The 21,016-nt window shown below is 38.5% G+C and overlaps 1 protein-coding gene across 1 annotated transcript in view; it reads left to right on the top strand.

The window, feature by feature from the left end:
• Positions 1–21,016, top strand: part of myom2b (myomesin 2b) — a 122,349-nt gene that overhangs the window by 42,903 nt on the left and 58,430 nt on the right. The window contains exons 9-13 of the mRNA XM_060821604.1: positions 4,204–4,368; positions 7,792–7,953; positions 10,850–10,991; positions 13,742–13,941; positions 16,339–16,392. Coding sequence (XP_060677587.1) covers positions 4,204–4,368; positions 7,792–7,953; positions 10,850–10,991; positions 13,742–13,941; positions 16,339–16,392 — 723 coding nt within the window. The remainder of the gene's footprint in view (positions 1–4,203; positions 4,369–7,791; positions 7,954–10,849; positions 10,992–13,741; positions 13,942–16,338; positions 16,393–21,016) is intronic.

Raw genomic sequence — 21,016 nt, 5'->3', positions numbered from 1 at the left:
GCACAGGGAAGATCATGTCTCACCAACTTGATTGAGTTGTTTGAAGAAGTGACAAGAATGTTTGATGAGGGAAGGGCAGTGGATGTTGTCTACATGGATTTTATTAAGGCATTTGATAAGGCAACTCATAGCAGGCTGGTACAGAAGGTAGCATCTCATGGGATCTGGAGGAGTTGTCTAGATGGTTGCAAAATAAAAACAAATTACTGCGGATGCGGGAATCTGAACCCAAAAGAGAAAATGCTGGGAAATCTCAGCAGGTGTGGCAGCAACTGTAAGGAGAGAAAAGAGCTGACGTTTCGAGCTTTGTCAAAGCTTTGAAAAAGGGTATGTTAGACTCGATACGTCATCTCATTTCTCTCCTTACAGATGCTGCCAGACCTGCTGAGATTTCCCAGCATTTTCTCTCTAGATGGATACAAAACTGGCTTGGTCATAGAAGGCAGACAGTGGTGGAAGGATGCTTTTCAGAATTGAGATCAGTAACTAGTTGTATTTATAGGAATCAGTGCTGAGACCTTTGTTGTTTCTAATATGGATAAATGATCTGGATGAAAAAGGTGGTGTGATTAGTAAGTTTGCAGATGTCACCAAAATTGGCAGAGTTGCAGAGAATGAAGAGGATTGACAAAGAATTCAGCAGGATATACATATATTGCAGATTTGGGCGAGAAATGGCAGATGGAGTTTAATCCAGACAAATGAGAGGTGATGCATTTTGGAAGATCAAATTCAAGTGTGAATTATATAATAAATCGCAGAACCCTTAGAAGCACTGACATACAAAGGGATTTGGAAACACAAGTTCACAGATCTCAAATAGTAGCAACATTGGTGAATAAGGTGGTCAAGAAGGCATACAGCAAACTTGCCTTCATCAGTAGGAGCATTGTATATAAAAGTTGGCAAGTTATGTTATAGTTGTAAGAAACTTTAGGCTACATTTGGAATCCTGTATGCAATTCTGATTGCCACACTACCAGAAGGACATGGATGCTTTGAAGAGGGAACAGAGAAGGTTTACTAGGATGTTGTCTGGCCTGGAGGGTCTTAGTTATGAGGAGAGGTTGGATAAGCTTGGATTGTTTTCCCTGGAACAGTAGAGGCTGAGGGGCGACCTAATAGTGAACTACAAAATTATGAGGTGCATGAATAGGGTGGATACTCAGAGGTTTTTCCCAGCGTGGAAAGGTCAAATACAAGAGGGCACGGCTTCAATGGGAGAAGAGGAAAGTTTAGTGGAGATGTGCAGGGAAAACTTTTCACAAAAACTGCCAATAGAGGTGGTGGAAGCTGGTACATTAGCAACATTTAAGGCGTATCTAGATAGACTCATGAATGGGAGGTGGACAGATGGACAGAAACTGTGCATGAGCAATAAGTAGTGGATGTAAATAAGGATCAGGAATCAACGCAGGCTTGGGGTGGGAGGGGGGGTCAAAAGGCTTATTCCTGTGCTGTATTGCATTGTAAATTATTGTATTATATATTCACATGCAGGCCCTGTCCTTTTTAACTGCAATATCATGTCCAAGCATGATGCCAACTTCAACAAAACCAAAGCTAAGGGGTCAGCCATTCTCTGGCGCTTTCTCTGTGGCAATTGCCTTTAACAATCAGACACAATTTGCCTGGATTGAATTCAAACAAATATTTGGCAGTTAACAGTTCACTGGTGCATTTTCCATGGCAACACTTCAACCAGTCAACAAACACTTTCTAACCAATCAGCATCCTCTTCTCATGAAGTATAAGTCATTTCCTTAGATATTTGGTGTTCTTGTATCTCTGTCCTGATGATTGCCAGATGAAACGTTTCAGCAGCTTAATGTTCTTCCAATAATACTTTATCTAATGGTTAAACCTCCAAGTGGTTTCCAACAGGCATATTGGGGATTAATTGAAAAATGAGGACTGGTTTTGCTGCTCACACACAGTTTTCTGTCCAGACATGTACTCTTCATCCCATTACCACCCTGCATCATCTCAGAAATATATAGTTAGGATTTTGGTCTCTTGGAAATTAGCCATCTTTAAAGATGATTGATTCATTATGTTGAAGGCTATAACAGGAAGAAATAAGTCAATGCTGTTTTTTAATTAAGTAATACGAAAGAACGAGCCTGTCTCAGTAATTTAGGTCTGGGAAGTTGAGAATTTACTGTGCCCTACTACACGCACGCACATACATACACACACACACACACACAGACACACAGACACACAGACACAAACAATATCTGAAGCAGATTCTCTGATGAACTTTCCTTAAGAAGAATACTGAATGAAAAGAAGCAGAAAACACATTTTATTATTAAAAGCTAAATGAGTAGAAACTGCTCTAAATAACAATGTTACATCAATTGTATCAAGTTTCTTCCTCTACTAATGTAATGTGTTATGGACCAGATCGAACCTCCCCCCAAAGAAAATATTAAGAAGATAGCCTAGACTTCAACTTTTTCTTATTATCGAAAGCAAATGTAAGGCTTTGTGTTCTGGATGCACTTTGATTGGTCAAACTACCGGCGTGAAACAAAATGTATACTTTATTCATAAACTACAGTTAAATATTGACAAAATAAATTTTTGAAATGCTTGACTGTAACTCTATCAAAATACTTAGCAAGATCATATGTATGTTAGCTACCACTGATTAGCTGTTCCCAAATAATAATATTTACTAAACACACCTTGGGCGAAGATAAATTCAGTAAAGTAGCATGTCTTACATGCAATTCTCCTTTCTAGGAGGATAAAAATATCAAGAAAAAGCTCTGAGAGGGAGAGAGAGAACTCAAACATTTTTGCAGTAGCAGGGAGAGATCTATAGTAGCTACTAAACCCCAACAGCTACAGAAAGTTACATTAAAATCCTGGTTCTGTGGGAGCTTGACTCTATCCTTTCAAGCTGCTTCTATTGTTCCAACTTTAAAAGATAACCCAAAGCCTCACAAGTTGTTTACTTTATTGGCTTGGCAAAGATGGCCTCGTACCTCTGACTCAACCTCTTTTCATAACAAAAAAAAGGATAAAATACACCTCTTAAAGCCACAAGGTCATCACAAATCAAGGTGACAATCTGTTGAATATAATTTCCTGACAGATAACCACTTTTCACCTCTATGTACCAAGCTTAATTGCCTGACTTTCTTCTGTCATTTAGTTAGCAATGGTCATTACTGTCTGAATAGTCCTGTACCAGTTTTTCTAGTTTCTTGGGCTGTTCTACTTTGTCTTTGTATTATAATCAATGAATATACAGGTATTCATCCATCCATTACTCTCATCAGCGAGCTCTGCTTGAATGAGATTTGAGTCATATCTGATGTTTCAGCATTGTTGTATAAATACATAAATTTAACCTACAGGAAAAGACTAACTGGTGCATGAAGTCTACCCCAGACACCAGAATGACTGGATTTTCATGATTAAATGCAACTCCACAGCCACTTCACCTCCCACTTCCTCATCTGAGTAATCTCTTAGGAGTACCAAAAAGGGGCTGATGAAGGAAAACAATACGATAGAATATTCTTCTTTGTCCCTCTGCAACAGTCAAATCCAGTCCAAGAGATCACATGGACCAAGTGTTAGTTTAACACAAATGACAAGGGACACAAAAATGTGGACTGCACATTGCTCCTTATCTTCTATATAATGCAATCTCATTCCACGTCCCTTTTGAAAGTATATGGAGAGGCAACATTTACCACACTATTTGACATTATACACCATGGTCTCAGCTCTCAGGAGCAAAAAAGCTATTTTATTGTCTGACCTGTATGGTTCCAAACTTGCAAATTTTCCTTCAACAATCAATGTGCAAACTCTTACTGTAAGTCATTACTTCCTCATACCTCAAGATCTCTCTCTATCTTTCCTCCCCTGTATAATCTATATTCTCTCCACCTCGAGTTTGACATTTTCTGCACCCTTGTTCTTGATACATCCTATATTCTTTGCAGCATTTTCCAATTCTTGATTATAGTCCTTCAAGAAAATTAATATCAATTGTACAGGAGAAAATATCCCTGAATTATAAATATGTAACTTGGTTCTGATATGGAAATACCCTGCTGAAGAAATACAGTTTGAAACCCTACTGAGTAGAGAAATTATTTTCAAATGAAAATCTTTTTAAATGTGTATTAGAATCTATTTTGTATTTGCTAACCTGTTTTCTATGTTTTTTTTCCACAGTACCTCTGTTGTCACCTCCAATTTTCACACACATAGATATTGAATATAGTGAGAAATTTGGTGTGAGCTTTGGCACTGAGGGAGAGACAATGATATTATCCTGCCGGATGATCCTTACACCAAACCTTCGCCGTTTACAGCCAGAAGTTGTGTGGTACAGAGATGGTCAGTAATTGTGAGCAAGTCTTTTACTGGTTTTCACTTGTGATATTTGTGGAAGTGTGCATCTGTTAAACTAAGCTAACGGTAGCGAAGAGAAGACTAGTCTCAAACTTCTGTGGTTGCAAATTCTTGTCCCTGCAGAGTTTTACATTCCAAGCTTCCTGCTTCTGATACCCAGCCAGGTCAAAACCAGCCTGCAGAAATTTAATGCCTTGTCTCATGGAGATTTAAGTACTTTTATGGTTGGAGTCAACTCCTTCATAAATCGCCAACTCTGGTGAAGTGAGTTTATCCAATGGTTTACAAAGGGGAAAAAATTTGTGGCCATGTTTTGATATAAATTCACTAGAGTTTTATTTTTCAAGATACTTTAGTAATTGCATATACCAGTGAGGATCTGTAATCACATAGAGCATTGATCAGATTTACAATGTTATGGCTCCTTGCACCTTCACTCTCTGTGAGTGTGGCTTCTTTGCTGGTATATGGAATATTACAGTGAAACTCCAGCTACTGTCTGATTGTCAGAATGTCCTACCATTCAAGCTGGTGGGTCAATTTTGTAATGTGACAGCAATGACGTTTCCTGAAATAAGTTACCATTAGAAATTCAACATGTTTATTACAAGTGACAGATTTTAGAAAATCTGATAATTTTTTTCCCACCTATTTTTTTTAGGTGGCATTCTCCCTTAGGTCAATATTTATTCCTTACATGTGTTCCAAGGCCGCTTTGGGACATTGGGAGACAGTGAAAAATACTATGTAAAGATGTGATCCTAATTTTTTCATGAGGTGGAGACTTTTTATTATGCTTACAAAATAAAATTTCTTCAGTTGTAGATCCGTCATTACTGATGTACAAGCATTGAAAGAAGCAGCACAAGAGGTAACGATTTGGCCCATTGTGGCAAGATGCCTATGGTATTGCAGACTGGTCACACCAGGCTCAGGACATTGTTGTAGGAGTTCCTCAATATAGTTCCCCAATGTTCTCCTTGGCTCATCTTTTATCGATGCTTTCTCGCTAACTGAAGATTGGAAGCTCGGATGTTTGTTAATGAGCGTTCAGGTTCATTTTCAACTCAGATGCTGTTACAACTAGATGAAGAGAATAAATCATGTGTTTTTGTCATCCCAAAATATTTTAGAAAGGAGTGAATCAAATACAAGAGACAGATTTGTGTTTCAATGCCCTCTTAGGGCAATGTTAGTTTTGGCTCAGGCTGATCCTCATATACCGATTGCTGCATGAGCTTGACTCAATCTGACCAGGCTATCACAGCAGCCATTTTTAGTCCTTTTGTTAAAAGTCACTTCAGTTGATGAAGGTCCATGATAGTACATTTACTTCTTTGTTCCTTGCAGATGTTGTAATGCTGAGCAAAGGAGGAGGCAGTGGTGTAGTGATAAAGTTACTGAACGAATAATCCAGAACCCCAGTCTAGCATTCTTGAGGCATCAGTTCCAATCACACAATGACAGGTGGTAAAATTTGAACTCAATATTTTAAAAAAGCTGTCCAAATGATGCCCATGACCCCAGTGTTGGCTACCAATAAAATCACATCTGGTACACTAATGTTCTTTAGGGAAGGAAACTACCATCCTTACCTGGTCTAACCTACAAGTGACCCCAGACCACAGCAATGCATTGCCTTTTGACTGCCATCTAGGCAATTGGAGAGGGGCAATAAATGGTCAGCATTGCCTACATCCCATGAGCAAATAACAAAATCCTTTCCTATATCAATTATTCCATTGTGTTTTTGGTCAAAAACCTATTCATAAAGATAGTGTCCACTTTAAATTAAAAGCAGCATAAAGGTTCTCTAATGTAGTTTTGGGTGGTCGGTTAGCTAATTTAGCTGGAAGGCTGGTTTGTAATGTAGAGTATTACCTTCAGCACAGATTCAATTCCCACACTGGCTGAGGTTACCACAAAGGACTCTCCTTCTCGACCTCTTTCCCTGCCTGTGGAATGGTGACCCTCAGGTTAACTCCCACTAGTCAGTCACCTCTCTCTCTCTAGTGAGCACGCAGGACTATGGTGACTTCCACTTTGTGGATGGTTCATTCTTGATTAGGGGCTTTTGCCTGAAATGTTGATTCCCCTGTTCCTTGGATGCTGCCTGACCTGCTGTGCTTTTCCAGCACCGCACTCTCGACTCATTCTTTAGCATGTTAATTTGTCTGAACTTGGAAGCACAAGACACTTGGACAATCAGCCTGCCATTGATAAAATCACACGCTGGTGATCGTCATGTACACTGCTTCAATAGAACACAAGTCATGGGGGACTTTTTGTGTATGGACATTGTGCTTGATTCCAGATGCCAACAGGAGTTCCTGACACCATGGCAGCTTTCAGTTTAAGTGACCTGCATTGTTGAACATGACGTTCCTTACGGATGTGTTTGCGAAATTGTAGGGATTAATCAGATATCCTGTTTTCGTTTGCTTTTACTTTCTCTGGTTCATTGTAACAGGAAAATAACAAATCTCAGCTAAAGAATTTGTTTAGTCGCAAATAGCAACAATAGAAATCGTCCTTGTTACCCAAGTATTTACATAGTTAGCATATGAAAGGACTGATTCCCAAATAAAACCTATCCATAGTTTATAGGCTCACTCTCCATGAGAAGAGATTGCAAAATTTTACCTTGACCATTTCCTTTAGAATCTTGTTTTCAATTTCAGTCATACCTGTTTCAAGTTTGTGGAGGTACTTGAAAATTGTGACCTTGTTCTTGTTTTTCCTTTCTTCCATTCTCTAAGGTGATTTTCCACATCACTTAACACCACAAAATGAGAAAAAGAGAAGCCCATGTCTAAAACATTTTTATTAATTTTGTCATAAGATTTACAAGCCGCAATGAAGACAATGATTCATTGAAATATTTTCTTCCAACAGTACCCATTATGAAAGTAGCTTGCAGGAATGCATGTGCCCAGCCCATTAACCTCTGCCCTATGAATGCACCTCATAAATATCAGAAACACAAGGGGTCTGTTTTCAACCTGCTGCCTATCTGGGAAACTGGTGTTCACTATCCAAGTTTCAAGTTTCATTTTTAGCTAATTGGGTGTTTTGTTTTTGTGAAACTGGTGTGCAATGCCAGGTTTGGGCCTAAATGGCACACAAAGCATGCATTCTGAAATTGATCTCCATTGAAAAATGGTGCAGCACCTTCAGAATAAGTGGGGCTCAGGAGAGCATTTCCTGACCCTGAACACAGTCTGGAACACATACATTGCAATTGTTGAGGAGCATCATGTTGTTAGGTGAAATGAACCAGTTCCAGTTATGAAGATAATGTTTCTGTTTTGAACTGGACCAGTGATGTATTAAGTGCTGCAGTTCAATTATTTGGGCTGCATTGTATCCGTTCTGCCTGTGATCTGTGAAATCTTTTGCTTTTTCCAGATGTTGAAATAAAGAAGTCCAAGTGGGCTGTAATGCAGTACGGTGACTGCACTGCCACGCTGACTCTACCTCATCTGAATAAAGATGATGAAGGACTGTACACAATACGTTTGATAACGAGAGGTGGCATTTCCCAGCACAGCGCTTATCTATTTGTCCGAGGTGTGGAATTCAGTCTTTTGCTCCACATTTGTATAGAGTTTTGTTGGCTCCTTGCAAACTTTGTTATTTCCCTTTTCCTCACTTTATTGTTATCAGTTATGTATTAGCATTCATCGGAGGGGAAGTTAGATGATCTACTCAATGATATGCAATGGATCTTCTTGTGCAATCTACTAACGCATTCACTAGGTTTGCAGAAACTGCTGTGATATGTTTCAGCTCTGAACTGTCATTATAGCTAGCAGATGTTATTCTGAGCTCTCCTTGAAGCTTTAAATTCCACACATTCCTCTCAATGGCTTCATTGATTCATTGGGCACTGCAGGTTGTAATGGTGATAGAGCACCTAGTTAGTATAGTGCACCCAGGCACAAGACCCATTGGAGGGGCATATCTCTGGTACCTGCCAGGCCTTCAGCCATGGAATCTTTAGCCTTGGTTTACACAGGGTCTTCTCCGCAGCCCAAAACCAAGCATGCTCCAGGTGAGATGGACAAGATGTCCACTTTGAGTCATAGAGTTATACAGATTGGAAACAGCCCTTTGGTCCAATTTGTCCATGCTGACCAGATACCCTAAATTAATCTAGTCCCATTTTCCAACATTTGGCCCATATCCCTCTAAACCCTTCCTATTCATGTACCCATCCAGATGCCTTTTAAATACTGTAATTGTACCAGCCTCCACCAATTCCTCTGGTAGCTAATTCCATACATGCATCGCCTCTGCCTGAAAAAGTTGCCTCTCAAGTCCTCTTTAAATCTTTCCCCTTTCACCTTAAACCTATGTGCCCTCTAGTTTTGGACTCTCCCAGCTGAGGAAAATGACTTTGCCTATTCACCCTATCCATGCCCCTCATGATTTTATAAACCTCTATGAAGTTACCACTCAGCCTCCAACTCTCCAGGGGAAAACAGCCCCAGCCTATTCAAAGCATTTCAAACCAAAACATTTTGCTTGACTTCTGGAGTCCAGGTGCTTTGCCTATCCTGAGACCTTCTGCTGTGAACCATATTTGCACCTAGTGGAAACCCTGATCTTTCCACTCACTTGCCATACTGCCGTCTTCTGATTTTCTGGTACTTGGTGTGCACATTTTATTGACAAAGTTTGAGTTCCTATGACTATGTGCCAAGAATTAATCCAACATAGACACATGCTTGAATCTTTGTTAAAGATTGAATGTTCCAAGCACACATAAGCAACTGCTGAGGTTACAAAATATATTTTGCCACAAAGGTACATACATTACAATCAGACCATTCCTCATTGGGTCCTTCACCTTCATCTTCACCCTATTGTCCAAGAGACTTTTTTTTAACTTAAATTAAACACCCTAATAATTTTCTGTGACTCTCCTTCTTGATTTTATATTAGATATTATTAGCACATGCTCCAAACTGTAATAAAAGGCTCAGATGCAAAACTTAATCTGTTAACTATTTTATTGTGTAAAATGAATAAATATCAAAGGCATCTACAAAAGGATTAAACTTATCTAAGGCAAATACCTTTGGTATGTAGAGTCTTACAGTTGTTGCCCACCACAGTTAATTCTAAAGTTTAATTGTAAAATGTAATTTTTTTTGTATAAAATTGATTTCTCCAAAATATTTTTCTGTCTTAATGTGAGAACCCAGTTCAGTTTACTTTTCCATTTTGTTTTGTTCTTGCCTATGGCTCCATTTCCCTGGTGGTCACTTTTTCAATGGCAAATGAATTTTCTGTCTTTTAAAAGACAACTATTAAACTCCTGGGAATAGCAACAGAGATTGATTTAATTCATGATGAATTTCAAGAGTGCTCAAATATTAAGGAAAATTTATAGTGAACTGGCAAAGCATTTTCTGCTGTAGTTGGATACCACGTCAAAACCTGTTCCTTTAAATTGACATAATTTAGTTCCATGTGGGTTCTCCAAATCAGTTGCCATAATTTTGGTAGCTTTGTCCAAGAAAGTGGAGTTAAGTCAGTCCCAATGTGGCTAAGCACTTAAGACAGACTGTAATGCTTAAACTTTCAGCTTTATTTCTTTATCTTCTACTTAAAACTGACAAGGTCTGCAACTTGTAATTTTTAACTTTACTTCATATGTTTTACACTACACTTTAATTGCAATGTTCAACTTTTAACTTTGTTCTTTCTTTCTACCTTGTTCTTATGATTCTGTACCTAGCTACTTGTACCTAAGATGGCACCTTATGTGGTGACATTATACACTTTTCACAGTACTTCCGTACTTTGGTATTTGAGTACACGTGACTATAAAATCAAAATCAAAACCAAAAAGGTTGCAAATCAGATTAACCATAACTAGCAGAGCAGGTTGATGGGCCCAAATGGCCTATTCTTGTTCCTAGGTCTGCAAAGTCTCTGGAGACATAGCCTAAGCTCCAGGTTTAGTAACTTTTCCAGTGTTTTTGTAGATCTGCTAAAGTTTTGACAGCTGACCAGAAGAGCCGATGTGGAAATTCCATTCTCAAATTAACAAATTAACTTTTAGAACTTAATATGGATGGGCATTTTTCTGTTTTAAATAATTGTTTTGCAAAACCATTCTATAAGTTAGGCTCATGGAGGTTATCAGCCCCGAGGAATGAAGTGCATTTTCAATGGTTTGAAGGGAGCCCAGTGAGGGCAGACATCTGTCTGTGCTGCTTCTGTTCCCCTCTGATAATCGATCCTAACACACTCCCAGAAGATGACTCTTCTTCTCCAAATAACATCATATGTGAGTTTTCTGCTCCCTTGAGAGAAATAGTTTACAAACCTATTTGCAAGCTCAGAGAACATTTTTGAGATAATTAATACTGGCTTCACACATCATACAAGGAGACAAAGAGAAGGTTGATGGGATTATTTTCCTTTCTTACTCAAATGCTTTATATGCTTACAGATGCAGCTGCCCCAATGGTAGGAGCTCCAGGAGCCCCGATGGATGTCACATTTTATGATGCTAACAAGGATTATGTCATCCTCACCTGGAAACCTCCAAACGTAACCAAAGAGAGTCCTGTGATTGGCTATTTTGTTGACCGGTATGATTGCCATCATAAATGCCAATTATATTGCCAGTAGGAGAAGGTCTGGTTAATGGAGTCATGTCAAAGTTGTCAAATATATGTGGCACAATGATAGTGTCCCTTCTCCTGGATTGGGAGGCCTAAGTTCAAGTCCCACCTGGTCCAGAGGTGTGTAATAACATCTCTGAACAGGCTAATTAGAAAAATAGGTTAAGACCATAAGACATAGGCAAGGCCATTCTGCCCATCGAGTCCACTCCACCATTTAATCATGGCTGATGGGCATTTCAATTGCACTTACCCACACTCTCCCTATAGTCCTTAATTCCTTGCAAGAGATCAAGAATTTATCAATCTCTACCTTGAAGATACCCAACGTCCCGGCCTCCACTGTGCTCCGTGGCAGTGAATTCTACAGGCCCACTACTCTCTGGCTGAAGAAATGTCTCCTCATTTTGTTGTAAATTGACCCCCTCTAATTTTAAGGCTATGTGCGTGGGTCCTAGTCTCCCCTCCTAATGGAAACAACTTCCCAGTGTCCACCCTTTCCAAGCTATGCATTATCTTGCAAGTTTCTATTAGATCTCCACTCAACCTTCTCAACTCTAATGAATACAATCCCAGGTTAAGTATTTTCATCAATCCCATTGAAGATCCTTTTCAAGGGCTCACAATCATTTTTCCAAATTGGGATTTTTTATAAAGAATCAGAATCATCTGTACCCAGCTGTTAGTCAGGTGGTGATAAGGGTTTTAATGAAGATAACGATGAATAAATTCATCTCAATATGTTGTTGGACAGGGAGAAAATAATCTTGGCTGAGATTTGAATTCTGGCCAGCTCACAGCCTTTTGTTTTCTTCCACCAGTTGAATGCACAACCAATCGCACAACTATATGCAAAACTAGCTGTTAAATATCATCCTATTTTAAGTGATCTCTTAATTTCCCTGTGCAGTTTGTACTGCATTACACCCCATTTCTACACTTGGTGACATTCCACATGATTTTTTTTAGACGGTGAATAACAAGCAAGATTTTATAAATCTGTGATAATAATGATTCTCTATTCTGTAAAGGGCATGTCTATAACTTGGTCATTTCCTTTATTGTTTTGCAGTCCTATGAAAAGGGCCTTTTGTTTTAAACATCTTCTTCAGAAACTCCAACAAGTTAATTAAATACAGTTGCCCTTTAAATATGTGCTGGCTTTTCTTATAATTAAAGAATTAATTTAAATAATTTCAGGATATTTGTAACAGTCAGATAATGTCCAACTAACTAACTTGAGTGCTTTGATAAGGTAACAAAGAGAGTTGATGAGGTTATTGCTGTTGATGGAGTGTACATGAACTTCCATAGGGCATTTGTTAAAACCCTGCACAACAGATTTGAGAACACAGTTATAACTAAAAGAATAAAAGGTACAGTACCAACATAGATACAAAATTGGTTGAAGAAACTGAAAGTAGGGCTGTTTTTCAGTCTAAAGGAAGGTTTATGCAGAATTCTTCAAAGGATGGTGTCAAGATTCTTGGTTATCCTAATGTATATTTATTACCTGGATCGCAATTTAAATAATGCATTACTTGGATTATGAACTGAAAAGAGAATAGTGTAGAACCCCAGAGGAATGGAGACAGATTGGTGAAATGGGTAGACTAGTGGCAGATGAAATTTAATTTAACCAGTGAATTGGGACATGATTAATGTTGATAGGAAGAACTCAAAGACCAAATAAATATTATATCCTAGCCTTTATTCAGAGGGGCACAGAATATGAGTAAGGAAGTTATGATGAGCCAAAATTGTCAAAATTCAGTTGGTGTATTGTATACAGTTCCGAGTGCCACACTTTAAGGAAGATGTGTACACATTCTAGTGGAAGGATTGAGGACTGGAGGGTGCAGATCTAAGTTACTTTACAAAAGAAGGAATGGTGTCGAGAGGAAAAATGTTTTCTTGCAGTCAGTGATAAGCATCTGGAATTAAAACCTGAGAGTCTGGTAAAGGCATGTTCCATTGAGACAATTAAGTGAAAATTGGATTGCTATCTGCAAAAGAAGAAAGCTCAGGACTACAAGGAGAAGAAAGTAGAGTGGCAATCAGTGAATTGCCCTTTCAGAGGGTCAGATTAGACGTGATTGCCTAAATGATCTCTTTCTGTGTTTAACCATTCCATGATGATATATGTGCCCTCATGTTTCCTCAATAATTGCTGTTGATTGTCCTTGTGTTTCATAACTGTTTTGATGAAGGGATAGCACACAATGAAGCCACCAATACCGGCTTTTAGGAGACACATAATCAAAAGTAAGTAGTGCTTCCCTCCAATTACTTCCTTATCGACAATGTGCCTTGATATCTCTCAATTCCATGTAGCCCACACTGGGAGCCAAACAGTTCTAAGAGTTGCTGCTTGTGTGCCCTTTACCACCACGCCCTGTTGATTTAAAGAAATTGAAAGTATATTTCAGCACAAAGGGAGACTGTGAATTCGGGATAGTCTTTGAGGCACTGTTAACAAGATTAGTACAACTTTAGTGGTCACCATGAATGGGATTCTGCAGTTCTGTGGTCTTTGTCTATGTAAATAGCTTTTACGCAAAGATGATACAAAACAAAATATAAGCTCATTTGGTATTTTGGACCAAAGCAAGCATGCATTGTCAGTTTGACAAAAGAAAATGTGTCTTCGCGCTCAGGATTTTCCTGAGGGGCTTTTGTGTAGATTCCCGTGCTTCTCATGGACTTTTCTTGTGTAGGTGTGAAGCTGGAAGTGATAACTGGATTCAGTGCAATGATGCCCCAATTAAAATTTGCAAATATCCTGTGACTGGTCTGTTTGAAGGACGTTCCTATATTTTCCGTGTGCGAGCAGTAAATAAGAGTGGCATCAGCAGACCCTCCAGAATTACTAGTGCAGTGACAGCCCTTGACCCTGCTGATTTGGCTAGGCTGCAAAGTGAGTATCTTCATTCACAGTCTGCACCAAATAATTATGTTGAATCTGTTTGTTAAATAATTATGTTCTTGGGCCAGAATAATTAATGGCTTATATTTCTAATGAGGAACCAGAACTTCATATACCAGGCACTGAAAAACAGTTAAAAATAAGTGTGAGAAATGACAGGCAATGCCCATAAAACTACACTAGAACCTGATACAAAAGATAGAGACTTTGGATGTATCCACATTGACGTTATGATAAATCCCATGTGCTTAGCCCAATTTCAATTCATTAGGTCAATGCTCAGGACTAGTTGTGGAACTATGATCTGTTTGAATTCTTGTGGTTATCTACTTTAGTGCATATATGGGTGTCACAGAACCAGTGAGTTGAATCTGTGGGATAGAAAGGGGAGGAAAACGTAATCAATTTTAAAAAGCTTTCCTTATATATAGGACAACTTGCTATAACTTAAGTCATTCCAAGTTGTGTCCATGCATAAAGAGCAGAAATGGGACTAATTCCAGGTATTACTAACATCCTTCCATACTCCTATTTTTTTAATCATCACAATTTATCATAAATATCAATGGTAGTCCATTCTACATACTTACAATCACTGTGGGAGCAGATCTTCACTGGATTTGCTGTTAATCGTTACCAAGACCCTCATTCAGCATTCTTTCAAATATCATCAGTCACCACCTGCCTCAGCTTATCTGTTGTTGAACTCTCATTTTTCACCTGTAGAGTTGATTATTTCTATGCTATCCTGGCTGGCCCTCTGTCACGTAAACTTGGGTTTATCCAATACTGCACTGCCTGTATCCTAACATGTATCAAGTACTGTTCACCTTTACCAACGAGCTGACCTACACTGACTCGAGGGCTCAGAATGCCTCAATTTTAAAGTTCTCATTATTTTTAAGTATTGCTATGACCTCTATCTCTATACCCTCCTCAGGGCCCAACATATCTTCACAGATATCTCTGCTCCTCCATTCTGGTCTGTTGCATATTCCTAATTTTCATCATTCCACTATTGACGCCCATGCCCTCAGCTGCCTGAATCCTAAGGTCTGCAATTTCCTTCCTAATCCTTACCAGCTCTTCCTCTCTTCCTTTAAGATTCACCTTATGGCATATCTCTTTTTAACCAAGTATTTATTTACATGTTCTAATATCTCCTATGTGGCTCGATTTCAAATTTTATTTGGTAGGGTCTTGTGAAATGTCGAGATCTTCCAGATACAATACAAATGCTTACTGTTCTTGGCAACCAATTTCATTTTAGAGTTAAAGGCTACGTTTAGGTTTGGTCTCTGGCCTCAGTGTGACCTGAGCTTTTTTCTGGGCTGGTTCTCATTCAAGGTGGTAAAAACAATGACTGCAGATGCTGGAAACCAGATTCTGGATTAGTGGTGCTGGAAGCTGGTCCTGTGGTTCTCATTCAAGATGCAGGGAAGGGTTCCAATGTTAGGCCTGTCAGATAGGGGGAACCCACCAATCCCAAGGAGCAAAATTCAGTACAAAGGCAGAATTGATGCAGATGCTGGAAAGCTGTATTAAAAACACAAAGTACTGCAAAAACTGCTAAACAGGTCTGGCAGCATCTTTGGAGAGCGAAACAGAGGTAAACTTTCAGGTCACTGACCTTTCCTCAAAAGTGAAACTTTGTAATATTGCAATGGGACTTTTGCTATAACACTACAAAGCGGAGACAGCTGCATTAAAATGTGTTTCTTTCAATTCAGCGGAAGATTTTCCATGTTTCTTCCTTATTATGTGTGGAACCAGAATGGGATGTGGGCTGTGAGAGGAATATCTGGGATAGGTAGCTCCTGCTAGGTTCCCGACTAAGATCTCATTGCTGCTTCTGGCAGGATTCAGAGGGAAATTGACCCCTTTCCTTTTGGTGCAGCTTCCTCTGTCACTCAAATGTTATGGGACAATCAAGTGTTGAACACATCACATGAGGTGCATCAGGAGAAAAGTGAACAGTATAAGAGAGAGGAAAGAAAACCACTTAGGTTGGGACTGGACATGATGCCTTCTTGCCAGCTACACGACCTTTTGTAGGGCAGTATAACACGGTGGAGTGCATGCCTGTGCCTCACTATTGGGGTGACATGATAAATGGGGACTCCAAGCAGTTTAGTTGGTGCCATGAAATGAATATTTCTCAGTGTGTATTGAAAGGCCCTGTTTCATGCTTCAGGGTGGAAAATACATGTTATCAGTATGTCCACTTGATCAAGGCATCAAAAATATGTTGATCGCTTTCTAAGAAGAGAAAACCAACAAGTGATCAGCCTTGTTTAAATATTTCATTTATTTTTCATTTGATTCCATGATTTTCTAAGTGTTTTCTTACTGAAATCAATATAATGGTATTTTTATTTCTTTCCTCAGCTATTTATTTTGATGCAAGTCGACAAATTGTTGTAAGCCAAGATGAGCTGGAAGGTAGATTCAATTCTATTCATTTTTGGCTCTTTTTAACTGGAAATAATTTGTATTTAATAATGTTTAACTGGAAGTAATAAAAGTTATGTTTCATTATTGACAAGTGTGTATATATCAAATTCAACAGAGTAATGGAAGGTAATCATTTCATTTCAAATTGACCAATGTTTCAGTGAAAGTAGCATGGAGGGGAACTGACCAGAAGCTCCTTGGAGTAGATTTTGAATCTATCCTTGATTATTTCCATTGAAGTGAACAGAAATAAAAGTTTGGTGAGATGTAAAATTAACTGTCAGCTCACTATCACTTGCACCAAGCTAAAATCTTCTTTAACAATTGTTTGCACATTTATGACATTGTATAACATTTTAAGCTAATGATATCTGGTACAATAGGTATGCAGTATTGCAGCATTCTTCAGAAAATACATCCAAGCTTCAATAAAGCCCATGGTATATTCCACATCTCTAATGTATTACCAGTAAAAATTAAGACAAGGCTGAAGGTAAATCATGTTGGTGTCAGATTCTGATTAACTTGAAAACTGTCAGATTGATACATTATTTTATAAATTTGTGTCTGTCTGAGGAGGCACTTAATCAAAACCATTGTTAGTAAAAGCAGTAAATGTATAATTGGCCAGCTTTATATGCTTGATGCACTCTGCTTAATTTTGATGTTGTTTCCCATTTTGCCAAAGTGACAGACAGCATAAGCATTCTCTCGGTCTTCTCGGCATTCCTTACCTATACATTTCCATTATATGAATTGAGAGTATCAGTAGGCCAATCAGCCTCTTTGACCATGCTCTTTGACCATCCCTGACCTGGTTGTTGGCTCAACTCCATTTTCTACCTACTTTTGATACCTTGACTCTTTCTTGTTAGTTGAAAATCTATCTACCATTGTCTTAAACAAAAATCAATGACCTCCATCAGCATCTGGGAAAGAGAGTTCTAAAGAAACTTAGCTCCCTAAGAGAAATTCCTCCATCTCTCCATCTTAAATGGGTGAGTCCTTTTTTTTTGTAGGCCCAGGACTCAAAGTCCTTCTTTCCTTTCCTTTCCTGTCTGTCTCTCCAGGGACAGTCCCCTTCCCCTCTGACACCTTCAAGTCCTTGCACACACACTGGTCCAGCTCTCAGAGTAAATGGGGTCTCTGACACTCATGTTTTTTTAATTTGTTTTTCCCCCGCACCCATGGTGTGTGTGTGTGTGCAGGTGTGAGACACAGTGAGAGACACAAGGTGTACGAATCTTTATTCAATTTCCACCACCAGGAAGATAGGAAAACACCCGAGTGGCGAGTCCTTATTTTTAAACTGTGTTCCCTCGTTCTAGTTTTCACACAAGAGAAAACATTCTGCAGCATTCACCCTGCCAAGTCCCCTCAAGATCTTATTTGCTTCAATAAGGTTATTGCTTATTTTTTGAATGGATAAGTCCATACAGTCCAACCTTTCCTCATAAGATAACTAGTTTCACTCCCTCGCACCAACCCAGGTATCAGTTGTGTGAACTCTCTCTGAACTGCCACTGACACATTTGGATTCTTTCTTAAATAAAGAAACAAAAATTGTAGACAATATTCCAAATAAGGTCCCATCAATACCTTATACAACTGTAATAAAGCATCCCTATTTTTATATTCCATTCCCACTTACAATAAAGAAACATAATGATTTGCTTTTACAGCATTCCTACTTGCATACCAACCTTTTTGTGGTTCACGATACAGATGTCTCTTTATCTCAGTCCTGAAATCTCTATTTTAATCATAAGCTGCTTTTCTGTTATTTTTCTGACAGTGGGATAAGTTTATATTTTCCCATATTATATTCTTATTACCAGCTATGTGTCCACTCACTTCATCTATCTGTATCCCATTGCAGACCTCTTATGTCCTCTTCACAACTTACCTTCCTGCCTATATTGGTGTAATCAACTAAGTTAACAATCTTAACTTTGGTCCATTCATCCAAGTCAACAAAATAAATTATAAATATTTGAGATCACAGGGCAATGATTCCTATGACGCATCACTCATTGTTTCTCGTCAAGCCGAAAGTGACTCATTCTTACATCTCTGTTTCCTGTGAGTTAACCAATCCTTTATGCATGCTGGAATGTTACCTGAAGCCATAATCTATTATATTGTATAATGAAATTTGATGAGGCGGCTTGTTGAATTTCTACTGAAGTTCTAAATATAGCATATCCACCTATTCTCCATTAGTCACACTGTTAACTACTTCCTCAAAGATTTTCAATAAATTAACAAAACATGATTTTCCTTTCACAAAACCATATTGATTCTGACTCTGCTTGATTGCATTCAGATTTTCTAAGCCCTGCACCCTTAATAATAGAATTCCTAATTTTTTCTATTGCCTTTTAGGAGTTGTTTCATTAGCTCCTGTCCTATTTTCTAAGGCTGTCATCCATTTTGGTCAGTTAACTGTCTTTCATGTTATTACCACACCATATCCTGTGCAACTAGTGGAGTAAGCTATTTAAAATCCCAAACCAGCTGCTTCTCATATGATTTTCCAAAGATATCTTTGATCCTGAGAAAAGATCTCCTGAAGAGTTATGTGTTGAAGCACTCATTTCTTTCTTATGATTTGGAGATGCCGGTGTTGGACTGGGGTGTACAAAGTTAAAAATCACACAACACCAGGTTATAACCCAACAGGTTTAATTGGAAGCACTAGCTTTCGGAGCACCGCTCCTTCACCTGATGCAGGAGTGGTGCTCTGAAAGCTAGTGCTTCCAATTAAACCTGTTGGACTATAATCTGGTGTTGTGTGATTTTTAACTTTTTTCTTAGGCTAACTCATACTAATTCCTACCCTAATTTTCGTATCAAGCATTTTGGTATAACAAAAGCCTTTCTAATAGTGAACTATAAACAGCAACAATTCAGAGTAGGCAAGATTGATGAAGTTGAAGATAAAGTGAACAGTGAAAAAGAAAGCTAGTAATGCGCTAGTTAGGAAAGCAATGATTTACATAACTGACCACGTTAGGCAATGCTTAAGGAGAACGTAATGGTGCTAAGCTTAAACACTGCAATCTATGCTTGTGAAATAGTTATCCAGAAGCAGATTTCTGTGATTGAACTATCATATCTGGAAGTTTGTTGTGAAGTGTTCTCCTTAGTAGCAATGTACTAATTTCTGCCTTTCTTGCTTTTCCCACTTATTCTTTCTTTCATATGTGCAATATCTGTTTAGGATGTTAGATCTTGACATAAACTTCTCCCTTTTTAGAGGTGGTCTGACCTAGATCTGCATTCTGATGTAAAGTCTAAGCATCAAAAGCCGTATCATATTACAAAAAGTATTCATTTCCTTAGCATCCTTTCACCAATGTTTCTGTTGTGTTCTCTAATAAAGCTCTACGTGTGTGCAACAAGTAAATGCACAAATTTTGGTTCCTAATTTCCTCTTTATATTATGACACAGACTTGTAGGCATAATGATTGCAAAACTGTCAGTGTTCCCAGTTATTACTGCTCTGGAGCCTAGACCAATCTCTGGAGGATTCACTTGCACAGATAAATGTGAAAACTCACATGTTGCTGTCAGTGAATCTGCCGTTCTTCACAAGGCGTATTATTGCAGTAATCACAGAAGTAAATCAGTTAGAAGTAACCTGATTCCCCTTTTATGCTTTAACATCACTATTGAGAAATGCTTAAGAAAAATTGCATCTTATTAATGAGGTGTTACTAGATTTTTAAATTGTAAAAAAAAATCATAATTTCTACTGAATAATCTCCCGCGGTCTGCAAAACTAATGTTATATTTGAATAACAATCATTTTTTTCCTTCGGATAAAGTACATGTTTTTAAGGCAAATTCTTTTAAATATTTCAGCTTTTCATGTACAGGGTACAGGTTCAAGACTTTGTTTTGCTGTCCATAAAATTAATGAAGAACAGCCATGCACTTTATTCCCTGGTTTGTTATTTGTGAGCATTATTCAATGTGAATGGCTGTTTATTCAGATCAGTGACATCACAGTTGGTGGACACCTGGAGATTCCCTTGACTTGAAGCCAAATTCAAATGAAGGCCAGGAAAAGTGGAATCCATAATCATAGGAGTTACTGAGGAGAGCTTTCTTCATTGTCAGTGGTAAATGGGTCACTTTGCCACTCTCCATAAGATCTGAGTCATTATAATTTGTAGCACTGAATCATTTTAATGCTGACACACAGCTGATGTTTTGCATCCCTTTTGCCTGTGAAAAATCAGACATGTTAAGAACATTAATTGATAATCCTCATGCAGTTTACAACAGATGTAGAATGATCCAGTCAGATTTGGGTGTTTGATTATTAAGTCATTGCTCGAGCACCTTCTCAAAGCCATTTCTGTGGAAGGCACTAGTTCGTCCAGTGGTGTGTTTTTGTCCTTGCTTCAAACAAAAGCCTGATCCTGGCCTCAAAACAACTTTCCAGGTATTTAAATCCAGCACTAGACATGAAATAGAATTCAAACATTGAAAGTCTGGTAGATATTTTTCTTTGTAGTTGAATTGCACAAGTCTACTTCCAGACCAGTAGAGCTCAACTCAGTGACAGCCAGAGATTAACTCTGGAACCTGCATGATGTGTAT

The sequence above is a fragment of the Hemiscyllium ocellatum genome, chromosome 3 (genome assembly GCF_020745735.1).
Source record: "Hemiscyllium ocellatum isolate sHemOce1 chromosome 3, sHemOce1.pat.X.cur, whole genome shotgun sequence".
Taxonomy (NCBI): domain Eukaryota; kingdom Metazoa; phylum Chordata; class Chondrichthyes; order Orectolobiformes; family Hemiscylliidae; genus Hemiscyllium; species Hemiscyllium ocellatum.
This window is presented reverse-complemented; position numbering and strand designations above follow the sequence as displayed.